This window comes from Chlamydotis macqueenii, chromosome 21, assembly GCF_036417535.1.
Source record: "Chlamydotis macqueenii isolate bChlMac1 chromosome 21, bChlMac1.mat, whole genome shotgun sequence".
Classification (NCBI taxonomy): domain Eukaryota; kingdom Metazoa; phylum Chordata; class Aves; order Otidiformes; family Otididae; genus Chlamydotis; species Chlamydotis macqueenii.
This window is the reverse complement of record NC_141576.1, coordinates 3,103,857-3,126,955: the sequence shown is the minus strand read 5'-3', so window position 1 is coordinate 3,126,955 and position 23,099 is coordinate 3,103,857. Positions and strand designations below refer to the sequence as shown.

The following is a 23,099-nucleotide window of genomic DNA, read 5'->3' as shown; positions in this document are numbered from 1 at the left end:
TTTTTACAAGTTTTCTAAGTAGCACAGCAGAGGAAAGATGCGTTAGTGCCCATGCAGTGACCAAGACAAAAATTCAGACTTATTTCAGTGAACTGACACAAGAGTGACACGGTGGCAGTCTAATTCTCTGACTCACAGAACTCCTTGTTTCAGTTTTGTACCTCTGTCTCACAGGGAAAGGCAAGCAAGAATGGATGCCTCTACAGAAAAGCCAGCATGCTCTGCTTAAAGCTAGCTCAGAGGTCTACAAGAGCTACAGTTATTGACTTTCTTTTTTTTTAATTTAAAAATGAGTAGGAAAAGGAAAACCCACTTTCCAAAACCATTTCAGTTCTGCAAATGCAATGCTCCAGGTTAAGAACAGAGTGCTGTTATTTTTGGAGAGTAACCGACCAGGCTCAGCCCAAGCGAACCCAAACCAGGATGTTTTCACAGTCAGAACAGAAACGCCAATGGCAGAACAGCATGAATGGTGAAAAGAAAATCTATCATTTTAGTTATCCACAGGTGCTGCTTGCAAGATCAGTAACATCACTTCAGCTAGGTTTTCAACAGGCATGTCTTATTAACTTTGGACTACATGGACTAGGGTTCACGCCCATTAAAGTGGAGCTGGCTTTCTATTTTGAGAAGGATCAAGTCAGACCTACTGAAGCCAATGTACATACACCAACTTATCCGTGGTAACATTTTGACAGTTTTTAATATGAAAGTGTCCCATTTAATACCGGTATTAGCTCACCAGAGTAAAAGTACACATTGTTTCTGCTCAGGAATTATTGGGCACTGGTAGTCAGGTAAGGAGCAAGGTAGTCAGAAGGAGCAAGGTCCCGTTAGCCCCCTGAAAGGTGCATTTTGTACCCCAGATGCTCATAAACATTCTCTGACGTTGGCTAGCATACTCCTTCTAAGATTGCTCTTGAGTTTACTAATGGAAGAAAGAACAAGAGTTTCCACAATACAGAAATAAAAAGAACTTGGGCTTCCGGTGCCAGAGTTATGGTATGCAGAGAAATCCTTCTGCAGCAACGGAGAAGGTATCACCTCCGCTCTCTCCTTTTGATGTAAAGAAAAAAAAAAACCAATAAACACTCAAAAAACTAACAAACAAAAAAAAAATGCAAAAAAACCAAAACCACAGAAACCAACCAAACATTTCCCCCCGCCCCCAATACCACCCCCCCCCCAAAAAAAACCCCCAGGTTCTTAGGCACACTACCTATCAGGAGCCAACGCAACAGTAACGTGAATACCACCTCTCTTTACATTTGCTGCTACAGCTGTGCGCCGTCAGGTTTCCTGAGCACCCCACAGCCTGTCCTCAGCAACTTCAACACACACGTGTCTGCTCCCACGAAATCACAGCTGAAAACACTGTGAACAAACTCTTTCAGTCTGGACCCTTTCAAGTCCAACAGCCTAACAAAATCTGACTGTCCGGGTAATACCAACATAATTTTTTTCCAGGCTCCCAAGCTTTAGGATTTACGAATACCAAAACCTTTCGCATGTCTCCAAACGGCCTCAATTCAGATCAGTGCTTTCCTTCAATGTAAAAAGTCTTTGGGCTCATTACAACCTATGCAGCTCCTGGTTTGAATTAGCTTCAGGTCTGGTCTCATGAGCAGGAGAAGCCATCATTACATTCCACTCCATTTCCTCTCCACATGACTCCTTCCTGGACAGTCAGCAAACTGTCCCTCTGGCTGTGCCAAGGACAGCATGGAGAGGGCATCCAGGAGCTCAGACTCATAGTCTGCATCACCCCAGGGCGGCTTTAACAGCTAACAGACTATCCAACACACTTTGTATGGTAAGCCAAGATTTCCCAAGGAAAGGAGCATTGACTGCTGGACTTTCCCTTTTCCTATGACAAACTCAAAGCTGAACAGAATTAATTTGAAGTGAGTCAAAACTACAGCAGACAATTACCAGAAGCCTGTTCCTGTGGAGAACTGGAGCAAATGGCTGCCGTACAGAGCTGAAAATCTCTTCCATAGACTCCAGACCACCAGAGGTGCTATGGTTAGCTGCTGCTTGTGCACAGAGAGGTTAAGTCAAACTGCTAAACTGCTACAACTTACACACACTTGAAATGTTTCTACTTCCCACCCATTCAATCCTTGTTACCAAACAGACCAACCTTCTTGGCTTCTTCATTTGCACTGAAATAGTGTGGTTGCTATCTTTATGAAGAGGTAATTAAAATTAATTTTCTACTCCCCATCAGTGTCACAGATCTCCTGCTTCAGCACTATTTCTAAAAATCTCTTGTCATTGCTAACACTTATCTCTACCACTGAGGAGCACTAAGCAATCATCTAGCTATGCAAAGTACCAGCAGCTGATCCAGGCTTTTCCACCCCTGTGCCAAGCAAACCCACCTTGGATTGTGTTAGATGACGCAATAGCTGAGGGAAAGCTGCAGCAAGCAGTTCTTTTGCATTGCTCCCTTTCCCATGGACGATCAGGCCCAATTCTCAGCTGTCCAAGTGAGTGTAATTCCAGTGCAGACAGAAGACTGAACATGGTTGGTTGCAAATCTCACCACTCACCATTTGTAAATTATATCGGATTCATTTGTGTGGATGAAAGAGCTGTTATTTTGTGTCAGGAAGCCTCTAACAAATTTCAAGAATCCATACTGGTGCAGTTGAACCATACATTTTCTAGAGAAGCCTCCAAAAAACACATTTAATTCCTATCTAGTAAGAAACATTGCTATCCGGGTCAAGCAGACAAGTGTAATCTCACCTTTGGCAGTAACTCTTATTTGCTAGCATTAGAAAGAAATGCTGTTTCTGCCACATTCACGTCAGAAGCCCACTACCATCACGTTGCTGGGTTTTAACCTTTCTGAAAGGGAGAACACCCTCTGAGTTAGCCAAAGCATTGCACTGCAAAGAGAAACAAAATTCAGAACTCTCATCCCTTCTGAGCCAGCTGACTCCCTGTTTTAGGGTCAACTCATTTCAGCACAAACCTGACTGCTGTGACAAAACTACCAAACTTGATGTTCTGTTCAGCTAACTGAGCCTGCCATCTGTATTGAAGTGCATGCCATACAAGAATTAGGGATGTAATTCCAATTTTCAGGGACTTTTCCGGGGTCAATGACTGTCAGGCAAAGTCACCATCCCCACTGGCTATCTCCGCTCCCTGTAATGCAGAGCATTAATTCCTCTAGCAACCTCCTGCTGACTTTTCAACCACTTTCTCTCAGAACAGCAGAATAAGATGAAGAAAAAAAAAACCTTCAAATCTTAAATATTCAGAGAATTATAAAAGTCAAACTTTCCAGTTTGCAGCCCCCTTCTCCTTTTTTTTTTTCTTTTTGGCTACCACAGCTACATAGGCACATACACATAAACATTTACTAACTGTGTAGGTATGTTGATACGCACAAATTTGGAAGCAGAACAGCAACTCAAAATAAAGCTCTGTGAATAGTATATAATGTACTCGTGCTCCCCCTACAGAAAAACAGGTGCAGCTTTTGTCCATCTGCTTCTCCCTGTTTAGCAAAGTGAAAGAGACTTTAAAATTGCATCCTGTGGTCAATAGAGTTAAAGCAACGTGATACAACCCCAGTATATATTTTCTGATTAGTGCCACATAAGACAGAGAGCCTTTGCAGTATCTGCCACAAAGAAAATACAAATCCCGAGACATGCTTTGAGGCTCTTCAGCAAAAAGGAATACAGCATTGATACGACTAAGGCTGGCAGTAGCTGTCATGGTTTACAGACACTTTTGTAAATGACACAGTAGTTCCAGACTTCTATACACGGTTGTGTAATTATGTGTAATAGATGTGAAAGTAATGACTACTCTTGGTACACTACAATTTGGAGGACCAGATGACTACTCAGAGAGCATACCATTTAATAAGCTACTTGACTTCATGAAGACTTGCAATTCACCACACAAGCACCCTAATATGACACGACCGTTGCCACAGCACAGGAGTTCACTTGCGCTGGAACATCCCGACGTACTGAACGACTATGCTTTGCAATTCCCGCTATTGCAGTAATTATCTTGTCTTGTTACTATCCCAATGTAAAAACAAGTTAGAAAGCGAGGTGGTGGTGCTGATCCAGGAAAACGGCATGCAAAGTTCTCTGCCTGCGTGATCCCAGCAGACATGAGGACAATGGACAAGTTTGATCTACAGCTCCACCATAATACTCCCCAAGAGCAAGAGAGGTTTTACATCAAAGTAGAGAGAGATGAGACCAACTTAAGCCTTAGTGGAGAAAAGTGCATACCCTTGGGCAGTTTGTAGATTTAGAGACCACAACAGAGAACAAAGATGCAAGTTACAGGATTAAAACAAAAAGAAAAGCAAGAAAGAAAAAACCTCAGAACTAGAATCAGAGGTACAGCACTGATAAATCAGCAGGGCATGTTTTATTAAGTCTTTTGCTCTGTGCAATTCCAAAGCGATCCCAACTCTTCAGCAGCCAGCAATCTCCTGGAACTGCGCAAACTGATTCCCACTTTTCCCTAGACAGAAAACCAGCAAGCTTGGGCTAAGAGCCAGTAAGATAAGCTGCAGGACTGACAGACAGCAACAATGCTGGCAGAAAGGCTCTTAAAACAAGTGTGACTGGGGAAAAAAAGATATGGACCTTACTTCAAGGAGCTAATCCGCTCAGACCCCAGCCTGTCATCTGTGCATCTTTGTGCAGGGAGCGTGTACTGATACTTCAGAAACACCTAAACGCACTCTAATTTAACAAACCTGTAAGCCAGAATCAACACTCAATCTTCTCTTGCCTGGCGAGTTTCTAAGCTCGTGGCTAGACATCCTCATATTCATTGAAATCTTGACAAAGCTGAATGAGAGAGTCCTACCGGTCGTGGTTAAAAGCAACTGCAGCCTATTTAAAGCACAAAAAGGATAGAACATCTTAATTTTTTAATCAAAGTTGTCTACTGTTAACATATGGTTTGGAAAAAAGGACTATAAAAATGTGCTAACCACACGTTTCTGCAGGATTTCAGTACAGTTCTCATGATGTCAACAGTTCTCTAGCAAGGTTAATCAATTTTTAAATTGACGTGGGCGTACCCTTGCCTTAAAACACCAACATGAAGAGTCGGCAAGCTCCTACATCAATGGCTAAGGCGCTTCAGAGCCCTTGAACTTACTGCCATCTAGGGACAAGAGCAGAGCGCCATGCACAGAACCCCAGACGCGTTCAGCGTGTGCCAGGAGTCACCTGTCCTTCCTGCAGCGAGATTCAGCTGTACCTGGTTGCAACGCGTTCCACAGATGCTTTTTTTTTTTTTCTCCCTTTCCGTTCAGCCACGTGTCCTGCTCCTAGCAGATAAAGATTTTCAGGGTGGCTTCCCTGTATGCTGCAGAACGACGAGCCTAAGGGAGCTCATTCTTTTTGCCTCCTTCCTCTCAGAAGTCAGCCCACTCCATCTATCTGCTGGAATACAGACAAGAGCTAAATCACATGGAATTTATCTGCCTCAAACAGAAAAACCAAAAGCAGAACCCCAAACAGAACCCAGATACAAAGTAGTCTGTCAGGGATTATTTTAAACATCTACTGTTTTTCACAGCTTTCACAACTCTCTTCAATGATTTAAAACCAGCTGACTACAACAGGGTTGTCTTGGGCACAAAACCAGTTTTTGTAGTTAATGAATAACTAGCTCTGAACTTTTACTGAAACCAATACCTGGATGTTCTGTATGACAGCAGTCAATCATAGGAAAAAATAAAAATACCCAACAATTTTTTCTTAGCACAAAATAGAATAGAAAAAAAAATATGCCCTTTAAGGATGCTCATGCAATGCCTAGGGCACAGCTAGGCTACAGATAAGTGGGAAGTAAAGCTTTTGTAGATATATTCTATGGAATTCTGATCCAAATCCTATTTCACTGTAACGCTTAGTAAACACCAGCCCTTCTATCGTAAAGCTATTAAAGAATGCAATTTTGAAAGGAACTTTTCAAAATGCTTGTGCCTTATACACAATCAGAAGAATTCTTTCACTTATCCCATCTTCCACAACCGTTTGTTCTTACAGTACATCCTTCAGTCTCACCTTAAATAGCAGCTTCAGAAATTCAGCCGCAGTCTAAGACACAGAGCAGGGGGCAAGCACAGCAGTGTCAGTCACTACGCAAGGTCTCACACCGTTCTTTCGAGGAGGAAAAACACATGGCTGTCAGGTTTGCCCTTGGAAAACTGCTCACCAAGACTGAAAGTTTCCTCCTACCAACTTCATCACACTCAAAAAAAAGGTTAAAAGTAATCCGCGTCCTTAAATATTTTTTTAATTACAATTACATGGCAAAGCTCATTACAAGTGGTTTTATCGCTTGGAACTTTTCAGAAATATCTTGGGTGTTTGCCATCCTGCAGGAGGACTTTTCAAACCAGCTCTTTTCCAGATGCGCTCCAAATCTTTCTCAAATTTTATCTAAAACAGGGAAAAAAAAAAAAAAGATAAAAAAAAAATATTAACGTAGCTCATAAGCAACACTCAAATATTGAGCCACTGCCCATGTGTCCCAAGGAGAATCTAAGTATAACACACAAAGGAAATAAACGCTTTTATGTAAGCAGTTTGTTCTAAGTGTCAAAATAGTTGGTCCTTCTGCAGAAAATACATTAACATGCACGAGGATCCTGGTAGCATTATTTTAAAAATCCTATGCAAGGTAAACTGAGAAGATGGAAGACAAAACTGTAGGAAAATTAAGAGGATTTCCTCACCATAAAGTGTTCAACACTCTGAAGACATGGAATTAGAATTAACCCCAATTTGCACCTAGGCAAGGGGAAAATTACCAGAGAATGAACTAAACTACACCACAGCAAACCTAACAGATTATTGAAAGGCAGTGTTGAATAACAACATCTACAGTTTGAATGAAGGCCCTTGTCTTCCCTCACCCCTTCTATCAAGGGAGGTGGAAGGCTCCTGTATAGAAAAAGACAACAGGAAGCACTTGAGGATGTTGGCAAGACAGGAAAGAAATTAAGATTAAACCAGTCTCCCCGACAGAACACAGGCACACGAATTAATGTTTCACACAAATACCAAAGTTCTTCTCCATTAGCCATATAAGTTACTGTCATGCAAGAAAAATTACACCTAGGAACTATCACACATACACATTTACAACCACAGAAATATTCTAAATTACAGCTTCTGAAGATGTACAGGTCAAACACAAAACAGAAAAAGCAATCATACCAGTAAATACTGAATGCATCAGTGCTCTCCGAGCTCCTGCCATTTCTCCCCAAACCAATTCCACCCAATCACCTGACACCTGAATAGAGGCCAATTTGAGAAGTGGGCACATCTATGTCAAGAAGTTCTCTCCACCCAGAACTTACCTGACGTTTCTTCTTGCGACCTTCCTTGATCCTCCTCCGTATAAACTTCCTTCGCTTTAGCAGCTTTTTGTACTTGTGCCGATTCATTTTCCTTCTGCGAATCTTCAAAACATTCTTACACTGAACCTTGTTGCTAAGCGTTCCCTCTCCTTCCTCCACAGCACCTCCCCCATCAGATGGGGGACAGTCATATTGCTGGAGAGGCCCACAGCCCGCTTCTTCCTGAGCATTAAGGACTTCCGCGTTAGGAAGGGAGTACCTAACTGTCAGCCAGCTTTCCAAGGGGCTGATGGAAAGTTTTCTGGGGATCAGCATCTCTTCCAGTTCAGGCTCCAGAGCACGCCACCGCTGAGGCTGGGCTCCACTCTGGTTAGATGGCTGTGTGCTGTAGTGCGCAGATGTAGAATGACAGCAAGGAAAGGAAGACGCTGACCTTGGCAAAAGGCGGCCTTTGAGAAGAAAAGAATTTCACTTCAGAGGCAAAATTTTCAAACAGTACCTTAAGAAAAGCTCTGACCAGCTCTCAAATCAGACAACTGTGGCCAGAATAATCTAATAAAGGAAGCTGCTTACAAGAATTATACTCCCATCACAAAAGCAAGGAAGAACTTTTTAGTTTGCATTTAATTATGCTGCCATTCACCATCTGCTAAAGTTACATTATACAGTATTTTGCTGTGTAAACTGCGCACGTGCAATTTGGAATGGCTAGGAACTGTTTGCTGTACGAAACCTTTCTGCTCTTAAGGAATCTCCTCCTAAGCTTACAAGAGGTCAAATCAGAGCTACACAATACTGACAGAATAGATCAGAGACATAACAATATTCACAACCACAGAATGAACAACAGCCTCACCGCTCTTGTACTGCTTGCTAGAAAAGAAATTTCTCGGAGGCTGATTACCCTAGAAAAACAAACACAGAAATATAAAACCAGGTGACACAACATCTGCTTACCTGCAATCCGTGAAGCCCTCAATAACCGGGAAGTCAGCTGTGATATCAACATATTGTTTCACTTGGTCCCCTGTCAGAGCCAGTAATGACTGCTGAAATAAGAACACATGTTCAATGAGGCAAACGTGTTGGTTTTACGCTTAAAAAAACCCCAAAAACATTCTAAGTTTAAACCAAAACCCCCAAAAGATGGGCTGAGACACTCTAAGCACCCACCTCGTTTTACCAACCCGCCGCCGGACGTTGCTGTAGGGGCCTGGCCCACAAGCCCTGGTGCAGCTGAGCTACAGAGGCGATTAAAGAAGCTCCGGCTGTCCGAGGTTTAAAAATAAGGAAACTTCAGCCCAGCTCAGCACGAAGGCGCTGCTTCCACAGCAAAAAAAAAAACTGGAGGCCGCTGCCCTCAGGCCGTGAGGAGCAGCCGCGCGGCCTAACGAAGGGCGGCTACCGACGCGGCCCAGTCCGCAGCCCTGCGCTCGGCGGGCGGGAAAGCCTCCCTCCCCGCAGCCGGGCCAGCAAACCCCGCCGTTCCCCACTCACCGAGACACGGCCCACGCAAGGCTACCGGACACCCCGCACCGCCGCGACCCCGCCGCCCGCGGCCGCCATCACTCACCGGCGCCTTCCCGCCTCCGCCCCGCCACTTCCGGCGGCCGCCAGGTAACACAGCGCCCCCTAGCGGCGCCCGCCGGCGCTGCCCAGTGGAGGCGCCCGCGGTTCCCCCGCCGCGGTCGCAGGGGAAGGGGGTGCCGGGAGGGGGTGCGGGTCCGGCCTTCCCCCGCCCGCAGGCCCGAGGAGCGGGGAAGGTGTCCTTCGGCGGCCGTTTGGCAGATAAAGGGACCCGCAGGCAGCACGGCCTGGCCCGGAGCTGCGTCCCCTCACCGCAGAGGGATCAGGCGGGAGCTGGGCCCCGCCTTGCATCCTTGTGTTGTGTTGGAGCATTTGCCAGGCTTTTGCAAACAGGCCGTCTTCTTCCCTGCACCCGTCCCTTCTCTCCGACTCCCACCCACGTGAATCACGGTGCAGGGCTTGTTTCCATCGGCGCTCCCCGCAGCAGGCGGCGGAAAGCGCGTTGACTCCTTTTCCCCAACCCAGCGTCTGACATCAGATTCAACACGTTCAAACCCAGCTTGGCCCTTACCTATCAGGTCTGCGCTGATACTACGCTCACGTTTTGAGACAGGCCTTCAGCTGGCAGGAGCGCATTGCGTTTTGTTCACCTGCTCGGTCACAGCAGCGCGTCACTAAAAATAGGTCTGAGCGTGGCGTAACAAGCAGTTGTTACAGTCAAATTTTGTCTCCCTGGCAAGGTGCGGATCACGGAAGGCACCTAGACACCGCTCCCTTACACGCCCGCCGCTGCATCTGAGGGCAGGGCTCAGAGTGGCTGCTGTCCAGGAACAGCCACGCCTGTCTCTCCCGCTTACCTGGCTGTTGTTTGTCTCTTCCTCCCCGGTACAGGAACCCACCGCCTTGGCGCAGCATGAAAGTGCTTAATCAGCTGGCATGCGGGAGCGATGTTGAAGCCAATCCCAGGCTTCAAAGAACTTTTTGCTTTTATCCCTACCTCAGCCAGAACACAGAGATCTTTTCACCAGCTGCTTTGAGTATTTCAGAGCAGAACAAGGGGCTCCCTCAGTTTCAGGTACACCCCACCATGTTAAACCCATCTAGCCCGAAGGATTCAGCAATGGTTAGAGTTTCTTCCTGCAAGGGAGAAGTACAGTTCTCTGATCAGGGGAGAGAAACCTGCAAAGAGAAACCTACACACAGAGAAATGAACTGAAGTACGTGAGTAAACAAACTGTTTGCTTAAACAAGACTTTATTGAAGACACTTAAAAAGTTTATGTACAAAACAACATTCCCACCCCCGTCTCAGGATGTTAGTCACCCGCTGGGAACAAAGCAAGCGCCCGCTGTGCGCTGTCAACCTGGGAACACTCAGAGGTTGTGAGGACTCTACAAAAGTACCAAATCCACGTAGTTTAGAGCTGGGCACTTTCAGCTGAGGCTCAGTTAAGACTGAAGGACCTTTTCTAGAGACACGTCCCAAGCAGACCAAACGTACTGGATTCTGACAGCCTATACTGGCCTTACACTAAGGTCAGGTCATTTAGTTCTGCAGAGAGTGAGAAGCCCACTTTGGTTTTGGAAGTGAAGAGGAACCAGCCCCTGGATTTAACTTGCAGGTTTTGATCTATTTCAGATGGTTCCACTAAGAATACAGTAGTGTTTGCAGAAAGCATTAGAACAGAGCAGTACCAATACCAAGGAAAAGAGTCAGCCACCTCACTTTCCAAATACACCTGGAGAGATGCTGGGTACCAGACTGGCTGTTTCAACTAGCGCGCAAGAAAACCCTAGAGACACAGACACTGGTGGCACAGGTTAAGGAGTGACTGCCAGGCTGTTTCTGTAGAGTACCGTGCACTTCTACCATGGCAGAGTTTCCCCTTGCCAGTCCAGGAAGGAACCATTTTCTTTTTCCCCAAGACGATCCAGGACGGAGAGAATACCTGGGATAGCCTCTTGCACCTGCATGGGAGCCTAGAGCAAACCAAGCTTGGGTTACCACTGGGAATATCCTACCCAAGAGAACCAAGCGGGATGTATTTTCATGTTTCATGGTGTGCCTCTGCAGCACATGGAAGCGTACACTGTACAGGGGGTTCTTGCTCAAGGGTTGGGATGACAAAGGAGCCATACCTTAACGCTTTCAGAGCGATGCCACTTACCATGTTTCCGCCCATGTCTGTCTGAAGCCAGCCTGGATGCAAAGAAATACAGAGAATTCCGTCCGATTTCAGGTCTGCAGCAAGACACCTGGTAATCATGTTCAGCGCGGTCTACAAGAGTGGAAACCAGCTATCAGTGTGCTAGTTTTACAGACCTTGAGCAAGACCTTAAGCCAAGCTAAGCGGCCCCTCCCTTCCACCGTGCTGTCTCTTGACAAATGAAGGGGCAGTAACGGTATCCCAGTAACTTATCCAGCCTTAGTGGGGGCTTCGTTCTCAGAGAAACCTGTTAAGAGAAGCATTGTGAAAGCTCTGTTGCCATAAGCTTACTGCCCAAAGTTATGATGGAAGATGAAGTAGCATTTGCAACTCCTAAGGACCTGTGGGGAAAATAATATTGATGTAAGGACCCTGTTTTTCTGCAATAATCACTGCACATTCAGGTTTTTTTTACTTCTGAACAGGGAAAACAAGCACATTAACAGCTTATGAGTAGGTGGTGTAGGAGAAACTGCATGTCTGATCTACACTACTCATACAAACTCAGTCTCTGGATGTGACAAAACTAAAAACTCCACCTCTCACTAACTAACGTTACCACGTAAAGGTTAGCACACCTTTTGTGGAGTTTCATGCCTGCTGTCTTGCTTGGAACACAGCTAATAGGACACACACTGGGTGGCATCAGTTCTTCCCTGAATGCCAAGTCCCTCTGAAATGGATCTACAGCAGAGCAGTAATGGAGCATTTGTGAGTCCATTCTTAAGAAGTTGGCATGCTTGCTCCAGATTTCCACCCACATGAAGAACAAGAACAGTTCCAAGGAGGTGCTGCACACCTCACACCATCGTCTGAACCTCAGAGTGGTTTTTAACTCACAGGCCTGCCCTCACCCAGTGAGCACAGCCCAGGAAAGCCTACAAACCTTTGCTATTCTGTAGGGGTAGACCTTGAGGAACATCTCATTTGCCTGGACGAGTTGCATGGAGGCAGCAAGAGAGGACATATTGATAATAGCAGCTCGATGGCAGCCCATTCCTGTGCTCAGCTGGGCTGCCTTCCTCAGAAGGGGTAGAAACGCCTGTGAAAACAAGAGTTGGATTTAATTTGGTCAGCTTGCTCTTGGCCTATTCAAGGCAAGTCAGACTTGCAGGTTCTGCTCTATGAAGAACTGCAGTACAACTCTATGCCACCAGCATAGAATGGTGGTGGCTCCCCAGACAAGCTGGCCATAGGAAACCTTTTTATAACAGCCAGCTGTGAGAAGCAAGGACCTTCAGTTTCTTCTGCCCAACTCCTAGCCCAGCCTGCCCACTGAAGAGACCTCATACCAGATGGATTTAAATAAAGGAAAGATCCTTGACAGAAAGGATCTCTCGCTGCTCTCTAGGCATGCAGGTGGATATCAGACCTGTACCTCTGCAGCTCCAAGGTGACAAATGCTTAGGTTACATGTCCAGCTCAGTGGAAAAGCGTCTTACAGTACCATAGATGAAGCACATTCCTCCCAGTTCTTACCTTGCTGACCATCAGCTGGGCAACTGTATTGGTTTCATAAATGGTGAGCATTGTCTCTGCTGTGACTTCTTCCAAGGAAGCAAGCACATTGATGCCAGCATTGTTGATGAGGCAGTTCAGACCTTTGTCTCCCACAATTTCTTCCACTTCCTTGACCACTTTCTTGATGCTGTTTTCACAGACCACATCTGCACAGAGGAGACAAGAAGAGCCACAGTGAATGCGTGGTTCAGATGTCGTCGGTCACTATACAACACGTGCTAACCCAAAGCTAAGGCACTCATCTGAATGGGGACATTGAGGCAGCACACAGAGATGACAATGCCCACAGGACTTGGCATGGATTATGTTTCCCCAGTGTTAAGATGAGGGTGATTGTTTTCAGCTGCTGGAGGTCATGTGCAGCTACTGATCACCCAGGAGACCAGTTTCTTAGGTGCACTAACCTGGCCTAGTTGAACACACTTCTGTACAAGCCCTTTACTCACCCAGTTGGAGGAGCTTGATGTTGCTGTATTGCTTGCTAAGCTGCTGGAGTTCCTAGGAAGAAGAAATTCTTTAGGTTATCTTTATTTTCATATATAACCATGGCAATTAAATAAAACAGTTTGAGTTCTGCACCTCCAGAATCGTAATCGCCATTTATTTTCATAATTGGACTCGAGGCAGTGATACTGCTTTGTTTTCCAGCCTGCTGAGCAGCTTTCCTGACGGCAAGATCAGCTGCTCCAAGAAACGGGACTCTTCACCCTCTCAGTCAAGACACCAGCATGCTAGATTATGGAGTTAGCTCTCTGTGTGCACAACTGTTTGCAAAGTTCTTCGGTCAAGCGGCTCCCGTTGCCCATTCCACAGCAGACCCACTGCTCAGACTGCATTCCAAGCCAGTAATTCCCCACTTGTGTAGGAAAAGCATAATCCTCCTAAAGCTGAGCTACAGCTAGACGTCAGTTCGGGGCACCAGGAATGCCCAAGAAAAGCCATTTGGAATTACTGCTTGCAGGAAAAGTTTCCTAGCAATTTTCCCATGGGAATTCTGTTTCCCAGCACTCTCATGAGCTGCAGTTCTTGTAACTGAGGGTAAAGCACACATGAAATCAGTTACACGCTCAGCAACTGCCCACTAAAACAATTCTCTCTGTGCTAGATCGCTATAATTCAGTCATCTGTCTGCTGCTCAGTAGAGGAGTGAAAAGTGTTCTTGGAGGAAATGAGTATGATACTGGTGTTGCTGGTGGACAAAGCACGTCCAAATTGGATTTATTGGCCCAGCTGGAATACTTCGGTTTCTGTGCCATGTAGCCAAGTGGGAAGCGTGGCCAAACGCAACAGATGGATCACATACTCCCAGCCACGTTTAGGAGACCGAGCACCCCTGGCCCAACATTCCAGCTCAGGCAAATCCCTTTCTTTAGGAGCCCGTTGGGAATAGGGGTCGGGAGGGCTGATTTTTGAAAGAGTACTTCTTTGCCACTTGGAGACCCGTAGGGACTCCATGTCCTCTGTCAAGCTATAATGCATTACATCCTTTATCTCAGTTCATGCTCTGCAGGATTCTCTCCAGGCTTGTTCAGAAAATTTGTTTTCCTACTGAGGACAATCTACAACTGCAGTTCAGGCTATTAAGGGGAGGGGGAAGGAAGCGGAACAAGTCAAACACAAAACCAGACGACATTCCTTCCCTTGGACAGGGCTTAATGGGACAGTTTTCAACAGATGAAGGGTCCAGAACATGCTATCTTGTTTACTGATAGTCAGGCATGAAATAGTTCTGCTGTGTCAAGGCCTGCAATAATTAAGTGGCTTTGGACTGTCTGCTGGACTTCAGTTTGACGGCATCACTTGATAAGAAACTCCAGAAGTGCTCTGGCTTCTTGAGGTTTATTCATTTGTTTATAGACAGATTGCTTTACTCTCAGACAGAAACGAGCTACTCACTTGTGCTAAAAGGCCGGAGATGGTTTGTGTAGTGACAGAACTGAGAGGCTTCTGAAGTGAGGAAGCAATATGTTCCACTAAGAATCCAAACTCTGTAGCTTTAAGCATTATTCTGAACATAAACAGCACGAAATTACAATTGCTGCATGCAAATCAGGTTTAAAATGCAATGGTTTTTCTATTTAGTTAATTACGTGGTTAACAAGTGACTCCCACTTCAGTGGTTTGAGTTTCTCAGAGGCAGCTCCTGGCATAACGCTGACTTAGGCAGCTTTGATCTTCAAGAACGTTACTCCACCTGATACAAACATAAGCTGAAAAATGCAGTTAGGAAACCTAAAAATTGCAGAAAAGCCTATTATTTTCCCTCCTGTGACTAGAAGGAGCATGCGGAGAGGAGGACCGAGACAAGTTTGTGGCAGCGCAATCAGGTACAGCCATTTCAAGCCACCAGCCACATCTGCTGCTGCTTCTCTTCCCCCAGTAGTTTTGATCAGAGAGATCAAAAGCCTCCTATGCGCAGAGAACTCTGGAAATATTTCCGCACTGCATGCCTATACCGGTTATTGACTGCCCGCTGAAGGGATAAGCTTTTCTGAAACCCACTGTGGCCGTCTCACAAATGCCTCGTTCTCCCCTGATCAAACAAAACCCCCACAAAACAAACCCCACCAAAACAAAAAAAAAAAAAACCACAAAACAACAAAAAATAAACGTACACCACCAAAGTTGTCTGCAATTTTTTTTTTTTTTTGGCAGTAGACTTGTGCTCACTTTTTTTATGCCAAGGCGCTAGCGCAGAGGCACTGCCCCCGGGACAAATCCCTGGGGAGACGAGAGTCCGGTAATGGCAATGCCTGCGTAAGGACAAGCGAGCTCCCCGGCACTGCTGTTCGAAGCACAGCTCCTATTTTAGTGTCTGTTTACGCGATTTCATTTAAAGACAGTGGGTACAGCCAGCACATCCCAGGCTCAGTCATTTTTAGTTTGCGTACCGTGATAGGCAATTTAAAAACAAACAAAACCAGCAAACCACCACAACACAGCCCCCTGATACTGGGTTTAGCTCCGCACCTGAATGGTTCCCCCTGAGAATCAACTCTTAGGGATTCCAATACAAATTTAAACTCCGATTAGCATCTGTTGTTTCCGGCTTGCTGGTTTTAATTACGATTAACAAAGAGTCAGCCTCCTCCAATTTAAACAGGACCCTCTGGCACTCCGGGCTCCAGATACAGAGCTGTCAGGACGCAGGATATTTACGGCTAGATTTCAACCAGGAACATTTTGTTGTCTTTGTCATTTAGCAAGATTTACTTTGCCTTCTTTATGAAAGCATTATTCACTTCGGTTACAACTCTTGGAGAGATCCTGGCCGTCTGAGGCCAGTTGGAAGCAATGGGGCCAAACTAACATAGCCTGCAGGCAGCTTTTTCCGGGAACTCGAGTATCCTGTCACATTATCCCGCTTGCACTCGGAGTCAAAGACGTGTCGGATCTGCCCGTGTCCCTCTGGGACAGGCTGCTCGGCGTCGCAGCATACAGCCAACCTAGCGTTTGGTTCTGTAACGGCTTGCACCAAGCTGCTGCAGGCTGCCCCGAATCCATGGCCCTCTCCGACTCAAGAAGAGCCAGACCTTAATGGTGTAGGAAGTGCAAAACACTTCCAGAAAAAAAAAAAAAAGGAAAAACAAAAAACCAAACAACAACTCTGCAATAACCTAAAATTAGAAAGACTTCAAGAATGCCCCTGCCAGATACAACACGTGTCTTGCTAGAGTGCTGCTCTGGAGATTGCGCGGCTGCTCTTCCCCACAGCAGAGCCCGTGGCTCAGGTACGCAGCAGAGGGAAAACAAACACAAACCCTGACAGAGACAGAGCGCAGGAGCACTCCGGTGAGAGCCTGGCGCGGGGACGGGCACCGCGCTATTGGTAACGCCGTCTCCCACTTCAGAGGGAGGGAACCAGCACGTTGAGCCCTGGAAGCTTCCCAGAGCCCAGGAGAGGGCTCGTGAGCAGCGAGGACCTGAACGCTTTCTTGTTCACCTGGGAACACACTTGGGCTTGTGGGCAGAGCAGGAGGAACAGGAGATGCTCCTGCCCTGGGATCCCACCCCCAGCAGAGCCAGGCTGAGCGCTGGAAGCACCGTCAATGGATTTACACCGCGGCTGGTCGGATCCCTTCGGCTCCCTGGCTTCCCCAGAAAGCCGGCTCTGCCTCCCGTACCTCAGCAAGTCACGGGGGGGGGCGCCTACAGGGGCTGCACCAATGTAGACTTTGGGTCAGAGTTTTTTCCCTTCTATGGGGGAGCAGGATGGGGGAAGAAAGAGCGAGAAAGAAAAGCAGGAGTAGGGGGAAGAATTCCAGATGGGTCCACGAGCCCATCCAAGCTGCCTGATAATAACTGTGCTGTGGTTTGGGCCATCTGGAGTGCAGAGACAGGACGTCAGGATTATTTTGCAAGAGATTTGTAGCTGCTTCTACTCTCGGCGCTGGAGCAGCCCACGTAAAGGCAGGTCAGAACCCAAGGGTGGCTGAAGGAGCCGTGGTGCTTTTCAAGGAGGGGCAGCGGTTATCTGGATGCGCCTGCAGGCCCGCTGCGTGTTATCCTGTGATCTAAAGGCCATTTGTTAGGCAAATGTTCTGTGGAGGCCACCTAGGAGCTTTTCAGCAGAAGAACTCGAGTTATTACAACTCCTGCCAGCACAGACTCACATGCAAAAAGCCTGCAGCTGCTCGGCACTGTCCCGGGGCTCCCACGCTGCAGGAGACCTGCTGCTTTCTGGAGGCAGCAGGGGAAGGCAAAGGCAGACTCTTCTCCAACACCTCTTTCTAAAGCCAGGTCCTGCGGGCTCCTCTGCCCACTGTTTGGGCTCCAAAGTATGCAGACATCTGAGTAACTCTGCTGAGAGATTCCCTGGATAACTCTCAGCTACCAGGGAATTGCTGCTGAGTGCTGTCCCCAAGATAGGCGCTGGATTTGCCAGTAGCTGAGCATATTTAATCACTTTTCCCCTAAAAACTAGAAGGTGATTTTTAAAAGGCTTTTCATTTAAGCTCTTCCCATCCTTTTTCCCCCTCCCTGCAGGAAAATGCTATTCTGCCAAACCAGAGGAGAGCAGAATTTAAGAGAACCGTCCAAAGCTGCTGTTCTCCAAGCTCATACTCTAATCCAGGAGAGGAAGTAGGGCACAACCACTAATATTAAGCAAAATTTTTCACATGGACACTTACCACAAAGCAAAGTGGGAGGAAACAAAGTTAGACAGCTTGAATTGCTGTCAAGAGAAAAAGCAAGCACTGCCAGCTCAGGTGTGCAGAGAAAAGAACAAGTCCCTCGACTTCACAGCCCAGTCTGCGCGGTCAACAACCAGGTCTTAGCTGAGCAAAGCCCATTTCACGTGCGCTGAGACAAATCTGCAGTGCCAGCCGCTGGGGCGCAGGAACCCGAACTCTGGGTTTTCCAGATTTGACTGGAAAATCAGTGAAGGCAAAGTTTTCTGTCTGGGAAAGAAAATAAAAGAAAAATCACAGAAGCTTTGCCTTTCCTTGCCATACCGCACGCAAGCAGCATTGCCAAACTGGATCCAGGCGGCGAGACAGTCAGTGGGGTACGGCGCTCAGGCTCCCGTTGCTGGAGGCTCGAGCACGTCTGCGCTCGCCCGCTGCCCGCTGGAAGGACTGGTGGTGCGGTGGAAACACACCGCAGAAGGTCAAGGAGCTTTGTGCCAACTTTATGCGTTGCAGATGGGGCAGATGATACTGGTGAGACTACTACAACACCTTTAGTAGAGATTTCCCTTCCTTGTGGAGTTTCCAAACCCATCTGTTAGAAATGTGCTTTCAGCTGGCTGCAGAGCTTTCAACTGATGTGCTGCCAAAGCACAGCACATGGCCCAGAGGTCCTCACAAAGAACAAAAACCCATCCTGATGCACCAAGGACAAACATGTTGTGTCGTCCCTGTTCCCCCCCCCTCCCCAAAAAAAAAAATCCAAAAAAAGCTTAGGATGCACCCCATGGGGCCTGCAGAATCACCCCGGGGTTACTGGAATGTGGGTCCTGGCCGGTTTCCTGCCTGCCAGACACGACTGCCCGCAGCCTTTCCAGGTTTCTGCTGCCGCAAGCGGGGAGCGACCCAGACTCTTCCCAGGCACTGCGCTATTTGACGGCTACTTCATCTTCTTGTGCAGCCTTATCAGCCCTTTTGCTCAAGATTTTTAAGTACTGAGAATGCAAAAAATCTTACAAGTTGTGTTAAGATACGGCTGTAATGTTTCCTGGGCAGCTGTTCCTGTCGAAAGAACCATTTCGCTTCTCCATGTAACTGATCCCAGACCATTGTAACGAGAAATCGCCGCTGAACGCAAGGGCCAACTGGTGAAAAAGAGAACCTCCCTCCGCACCGGCTAAAGCAGCTTTAGAACAAAACACTGAGCAGGGAGATCTCTATCTGGCGACAGGTCGGATGTCTCTGCCGGTTTCCCGTACCACTGCTGCACCGCGCTGTTGTGCGGTCACTGATAGGAAACACACCTGGGACAAATGCCAGGTCTCGTACGAGGAGTTAAAATCGAGCAGGACGGCAGTGAATACCTGTTCAGGAGCTCCTGTGGTGCAGAAGGAGGGTGAAGGGGGGGAAGCTGTGGGAACCAGGGGCTCTGAAAGGCAGCCTGTGCTCCAGATTCGTCCTGCTGGGCTGTTTCTCAGCGAAGGAATTTGCCTTTCGCTAAGGCAGCCTTGTGCCATGCCTGGAATCAGGGAGACGCAGAAGTACGGCTTTTGGTATCCGTTCTACAAATGCCTGTGGGAACGTGCAGCGGTTTGAGTCGGTCACGGAGCTGAGAGCTCAGATTCTCACAGCACAAGAGTTTTCCTAGGCAAGGAAGAGGGGGATACCTGCGCGTGCGGCTGTGCTGCCCCGGCAGCAACCCACCGGCCTGAGGAGAGTTGAGAACAGACCAGAGATGCAACAGCGGACACTGGTGACCACAAAGCGAGCAGACCGATAACCCTCATCAGTTTGCCTCCCCAAGGTTCAGGGAGCGCCTTTAATTTGTCTGATAAACATTTATAGCAGTCTAGGGATTGCAAATCGAGGAGAAAGGGAAGAGACAGACACAGCGTGCCGAAAAGACAGGGAAAGCTGTAACAGGTGTCCCTGGGAAGGCTTCTGGGGCTGGAGTGTCCCCGCGGGGCTCCGGGTCCCTGCAAAACTGGAGAAGCCGGGACAAACTTACCTCCAGCTGCAAATCGGGCAAAAAACTTGGGGAGCGGAGGCAGCGGCTGGCAGCTGGCCTCTCGGGGACGCGCAGAAGCACGCTCGTGTCACCCCCAGCCCCAAAACCTCCGCGGCACCGGCTCTGCCCGAGCCGGTTCCCCATCCCGGGCGGGGGGCTCAGCGCCCCCCCCTTCTCCCAGGACTTGGGCGCAGAGATGCTCGACCTACTCTGCGGTGCCTCTGCTCGCCCCCCGGGCTAGCACTGCCCTTCCGGCGTCTACCAGGACGTGTGGTACCGGGAGAGCTCCGGCAGCCGCCGCGCAGCATCCCCGCCCCCGGGAGCCCCGCTGCCCCCGCCCCGGTTACCTGCGCCTTCTCGGGGTACCGGCAGGTGGCAAAGACGAAATCCGGGGAGGGGGTGGCGGCTGCGAGCCCCCGCACCAGCCCCAGACCGATGCCCCGGCTACAGCCGGTGATGAGCACGGAGCGGCAGCGCGGCTGGGCCATGCTGGGCTGGGTTGGGCTCGGCTCGCTCTAAGCCCGGCCCGGCCCCACGCGGCTCTTAACCTGCGTGGCGTGGAGCCGCCCCCACCGCCCCGCCCGGCCCGGCTCGGTTCGGCTGCTGAAGGGTGTGATGCTCACACCACACCCTCAGGGCGAGATTACGATGCCAAGGAACCTGCGGTCATTCCTCATCTCCCAGGCCCTCAGAGACAAAAAGCGTTGATTGCAAGCAAAGCTGATCAGCAGCGCGGCTTCTCTTTTGTTATCTTTGTGCAGAAAGTCGTGGCTGCGATGTTTTATTTCTGGTGTACGAAGTGTCCGTACACAGAACAGTCCCCAGCCCGCTCCGTTCCTTCACCTTGGCTCTCAGACAGCTTCTTCTCATTTGTGGTTACAAGCAGCCCACTGTGTGAAAATCCCCCCAGCCCCATTCACCTGGGACCAGGACCACTGGCTCTAGCCTGGGCTCAAACCGCTTTGCTGCAGCTTTTCGCATTGCTGGGGCTGTACATGCTGTCCCTTTCCCCGCTGGGAACGCGGGAGGCTGCATTCTGCAACGCCTGGCTCAGGCCAGCAGAAAGAAACAGACATCAAAGGGGAGAGCACAGATGTGGGGGTGCTGTACTTAAGCCCCACGCAGGGAAGTCAGTTGTCTACTACCAGTCCCGTAACGCTGAGGAGCGCCGTTACAGCAGCAGGTTAGGGAAACGATAGCAAGATTTCTTCTGCTTTGAACAGGCTTTGTGTCAGAGGAATTCCCCGGCTTCGGTATCCAAGTTCTCAGGCAGCAGGATTATCCCTGGTAGTATTTCCATATCACGTCCTCTGCCGGCCCCATGGCATTGTTTTCTGAAGAAAAAGCGCTCTGAGTACTGAAAGGAACTCACGTGCCATGGATGGGTCAATTGGGAGAGATATTCCACAATGAGGAATGTTCTCCACCCCCTCCAGGTTCAGTGGCTGTGAAAATCACGTTGCCTGGGGGCCAGTTACCCCCCAGCCATGGGCGGTGGTCACTCACGGAGGCTTAGCTCAGCCTGGCAGATAAGATGCCAGTCCCGTCCAGGTTTGGGAAGAATACACTCAGCCGTGCATAAACTGCTACACACACACAGAGCGCTGATATCAAGGGGTTACAGAGCATCAAAACAATCAGATAAAGGGCTGAGTATTGCTCTGCCAAATGTAAAAATGAATGGGTGGATCCACAGAATTAGATTCCACTGTTCTCTAAAGCCAGTGGGAAAAGCTCATCTTTGTGCAAAGACCAGATGTGGCAACAAGCCAGCAGGAAGCTTGCCCTGTACACTGATACCCATGTTTTTCTCCTGTCTTCCAAATAAAGCTCCATTCCACAACTCTCTCTCTGTCTCACAAACATGAACTCTCTCTTCTTGTCCAAGGGGTTTAATCAGTCACTTTCCTTCCCCCGTGAACTTTGTCAAGCTCAGAGCAATTCTATTTGTGCATTACCAACAGCATTTTGTTGGTTTTGGAGAATTTTCAAAAAAATCCCTGTCAGGCATAGACAGCTTCGCTGACCTCTTCGTGCTTGTAATTTATGGGGTCCTTGCTGTCAGCACATGTGAGTGCTAGCGCTGCCAGGCATCGCTGGAATTCTGCACCTGCCAGTTAAAACCGCGGTGCTCGGACCGGCAGCCGCTGGGCTGGTGGTAGCGTGTCCACTGCGTTTGGTACGGGAGCACTGGATGAGCCTGCGTTGTCCCTTCCAGGAGGGCTGCAATCAGGATCGGCGTAATCACAGCGCAACCTTGCTGCCCTGAAACACTGGAGGCAGCCCTAAGACACTTCACACTGTGCCTGGTGCAGAGGATTGCCGCTGACTGCAGATTACATCCACAATTGTCACTTCACTCCTATTTCACTGCTACTTGCCTTGAATTTCTCAGATATTCCTTACCCTGTTCCTCCTCCTTTGCTTAGTAATTTCTCACCCATATTTAAAGACAATAAAACCAGGAGTTGCCTGGCAACCCTTGGAGAGGAGTTACCTGGTAGGACAATGGAGAAAAGATTTCTTTTATTTTGGGAGAAGCAAGTCTTAAGTAATTGCTGCTTGCAGTTTGTGTTTGCCTGAGCTCTGTTCATTCAGCTCCTCTGTGGCTCAGGTCTGTCTTTGTGCAGGACACGCTGCAAGGCTGGTTTATTTTTTTTCTTTGCAGGTCTCTGGCACTTTTTCCACCCAAGAACATCCCAGGATATTTACAGTGTCTGTGGAACTATTAACCATCATTAGAGGGAGTCTGTGGGCAAAATAAGGTTTAAAACAGACACTCCCTCTAACTAAATGGTTTTGAATCACCAATCCACAGCCTTCAGGTCAGCAGAATTCAGTTTGATCAGACTCCAGGAAGTCAAACACGTAAAGAGCAGCCACCCTTCACTGAGGCGCACAAAATCCTCCGCCGTGAACCAAAGCCGCGATCAGCTTCAGTACTTCAGACCTGGCCATATCAGATCTTAAGCAGGCTTCAGAGGTGGCAATGGCCTCCAAAACTTCTGGCCAGACTCCAGAGGCACACGCAGGGAGCTCAGCAATGGACAGTTTCTGACAGAGGTTGAACCTCTCTCCCATTTCTCCATCTCTTCAGACCATTTCACATGAGCCACCACAGTTCTGCCAGACAGCAGTGGTTTCCAATTGCTGCCCCACCAGATGACCCCAAGGTGAAGGGTGTTTTTCTAGTAAGACAAAAAGCAGCCCTGTTCCTTTCAGCTCTGCAGTGAACACTGGGAAAAGCACCTGACAATCCAATGTACAGAGACAATAAGCAGGGTTGCAAGAGGGCAAAATGACTTGAAACAGTCATTTCTTAACATTTTCTCC

General features: G+C 48.2%; 3 protein-coding genes across 7 annotated transcripts in view; all 3 read right to left on the bottom strand.

Annotated features, from left to right (window-relative positions):
- The window catches only part of MXRA8 (matrix remodeling associated 8), a 38,250-nt gene extending 32,082 nt beyond the window's left edge, over positions 1-6,168 (bottom strand). The window contains exons 1-4 of one of the 3 annotated variants that reach the window (XM_086764465.1): positions 6,072-6,168; positions 5,260-5,444; positions 4,748-4,886; positions 2,755-2,856 (exon numbers count right to left, since the gene is read on the bottom strand). In XM_086764465.1, the coding sequence (XP_086620591.1) occupies positions 2,755-2,810 (56 nt within the window). In that variant the 5' untranslated portion in view covers positions 2,811-2,856; positions 4,748-4,886; positions 5,260-5,444; positions 6,072-6,168. Of the gene's footprint in view, positions 1-2,754; positions 2,857-4,747; positions 4,887-5,259 lie in introns of all 3 variants that reach the window. The other 2 variants (XM_086764466.1, XM_086764467.1) reach the window with 2 other exon arrangements.
- Positions 6,169-6,281: 113 nt separating this feature from the next.
- On the bottom strand, positions 6,282-8,952 carry AURKAIP1 (aurora kinase A interacting protein 1). Of its 2 annotated transcripts, none has more exons than XM_086764468.1 (4): positions 8,873-8,952; positions 8,333-8,424; positions 7,376-7,824; positions 6,282-6,449 (listed from the first exon to the last, which is right to left on the bottom strand). In XM_086764468.1, the coding sequence occupies exons 2-4, from the start codon at positions 8,382-8,384 to the stop codon at positions 6,342-6,344; spliced, it is 609 nt and encodes a 202-aa protein (XP_086620594.1). In that variant the 5' UTR covers positions 8,385-8,424; positions 8,873-8,952; the 3' UTR covers positions 6,282-6,341. The 2 variants fall into 2 exon arrangements, with proteins under 2 accessions (XP_086620594.1, XP_086620596.1); XM_086764470.1 differs by having other exon boundaries at positions 8,333-8,421; positions 8,873-8,929.
- Positions 8,953-10,150: 1,198 nt separating this feature from the next.
- LOC104480889 (uncharacterized) lies at positions 10,151-22,305 on the bottom strand. 2 transcript variants are annotated; one of them, XM_086764764.1, is made up of 6 exons: positions 20,114-22,305; positions 13,076-13,127; positions 12,588-12,775; positions 11,995-12,150; positions 11,070-11,180; positions 10,151-10,881 (listed from the first exon to the last, which is right to left on the bottom strand). In XM_086764764.1, exons 1-6 carry the CDS (start codon positions 20,252-20,254, stop codon positions 10,768-10,770), a joined length of 762 nt encoding a protein of 253 aa, XP_086620890.1. In that variant the 5' UTR covers positions 20,255-22,305; the 3' UTR covers positions 10,151-10,767. The 2 variants fall into 2 exon arrangements, with proteins under 2 accessions (XP_086620890.1, XP_086620891.1); XM_086764765.1 differs by lacking the exon at positions 20,114-22,305 and adding an exon at positions 13,209-13,334.
- Between the last annotated feature and the right edge of the window lie 794 nt (positions 22,306-23,099).

Bases quoted from the DNA above. Each gene is read 5' to 3' on its own strand.
- AURKAIP1 (XM_086764468.1), bottom strand. From the start codon at position 8,384: ATGTTGATATCACAGCTGACTTCCCGGTTATTGAGGGCTTCACGGATT. The intron at 7,825-8,332 runs GTAAGCAGATGT...TTCTTCTCAAAG, and splicing joins GAGGGCTTCACGGATTGCAG to GCCGCCTTTTGCCAAGGTCA. The intron at 6,450-7,375 runs GTAAGTTCTGGG...TCCCTGTTTTAG, and splicing joins GTCGCAAGAAGAAACGTCAG to ATAAAATTTGAGAAAGATTT.
- LOC104480889 (XM_086764764.1), bottom strand. From the start codon at position 20,254: ATGGCCCAGCCGCGCTGCCGCTCCGTGCTCATCACCGGCTGTAGCCGG. The intron at 12,776-13,075 runs GTGAGTAAAGGG...TCCTCTGTGCAG, and splicing joins CATCAAGCTCCTCCAACTGG to ATGTGGTCTGTGAAAACAGC. The intron at 10,882-11,069 runs GTAAGTGGCATC...GGTTTGCTCTAG, and splicing joins CAGACATGGGCGGAAACATG to GCTCCCATGCAGGTGCAAGA.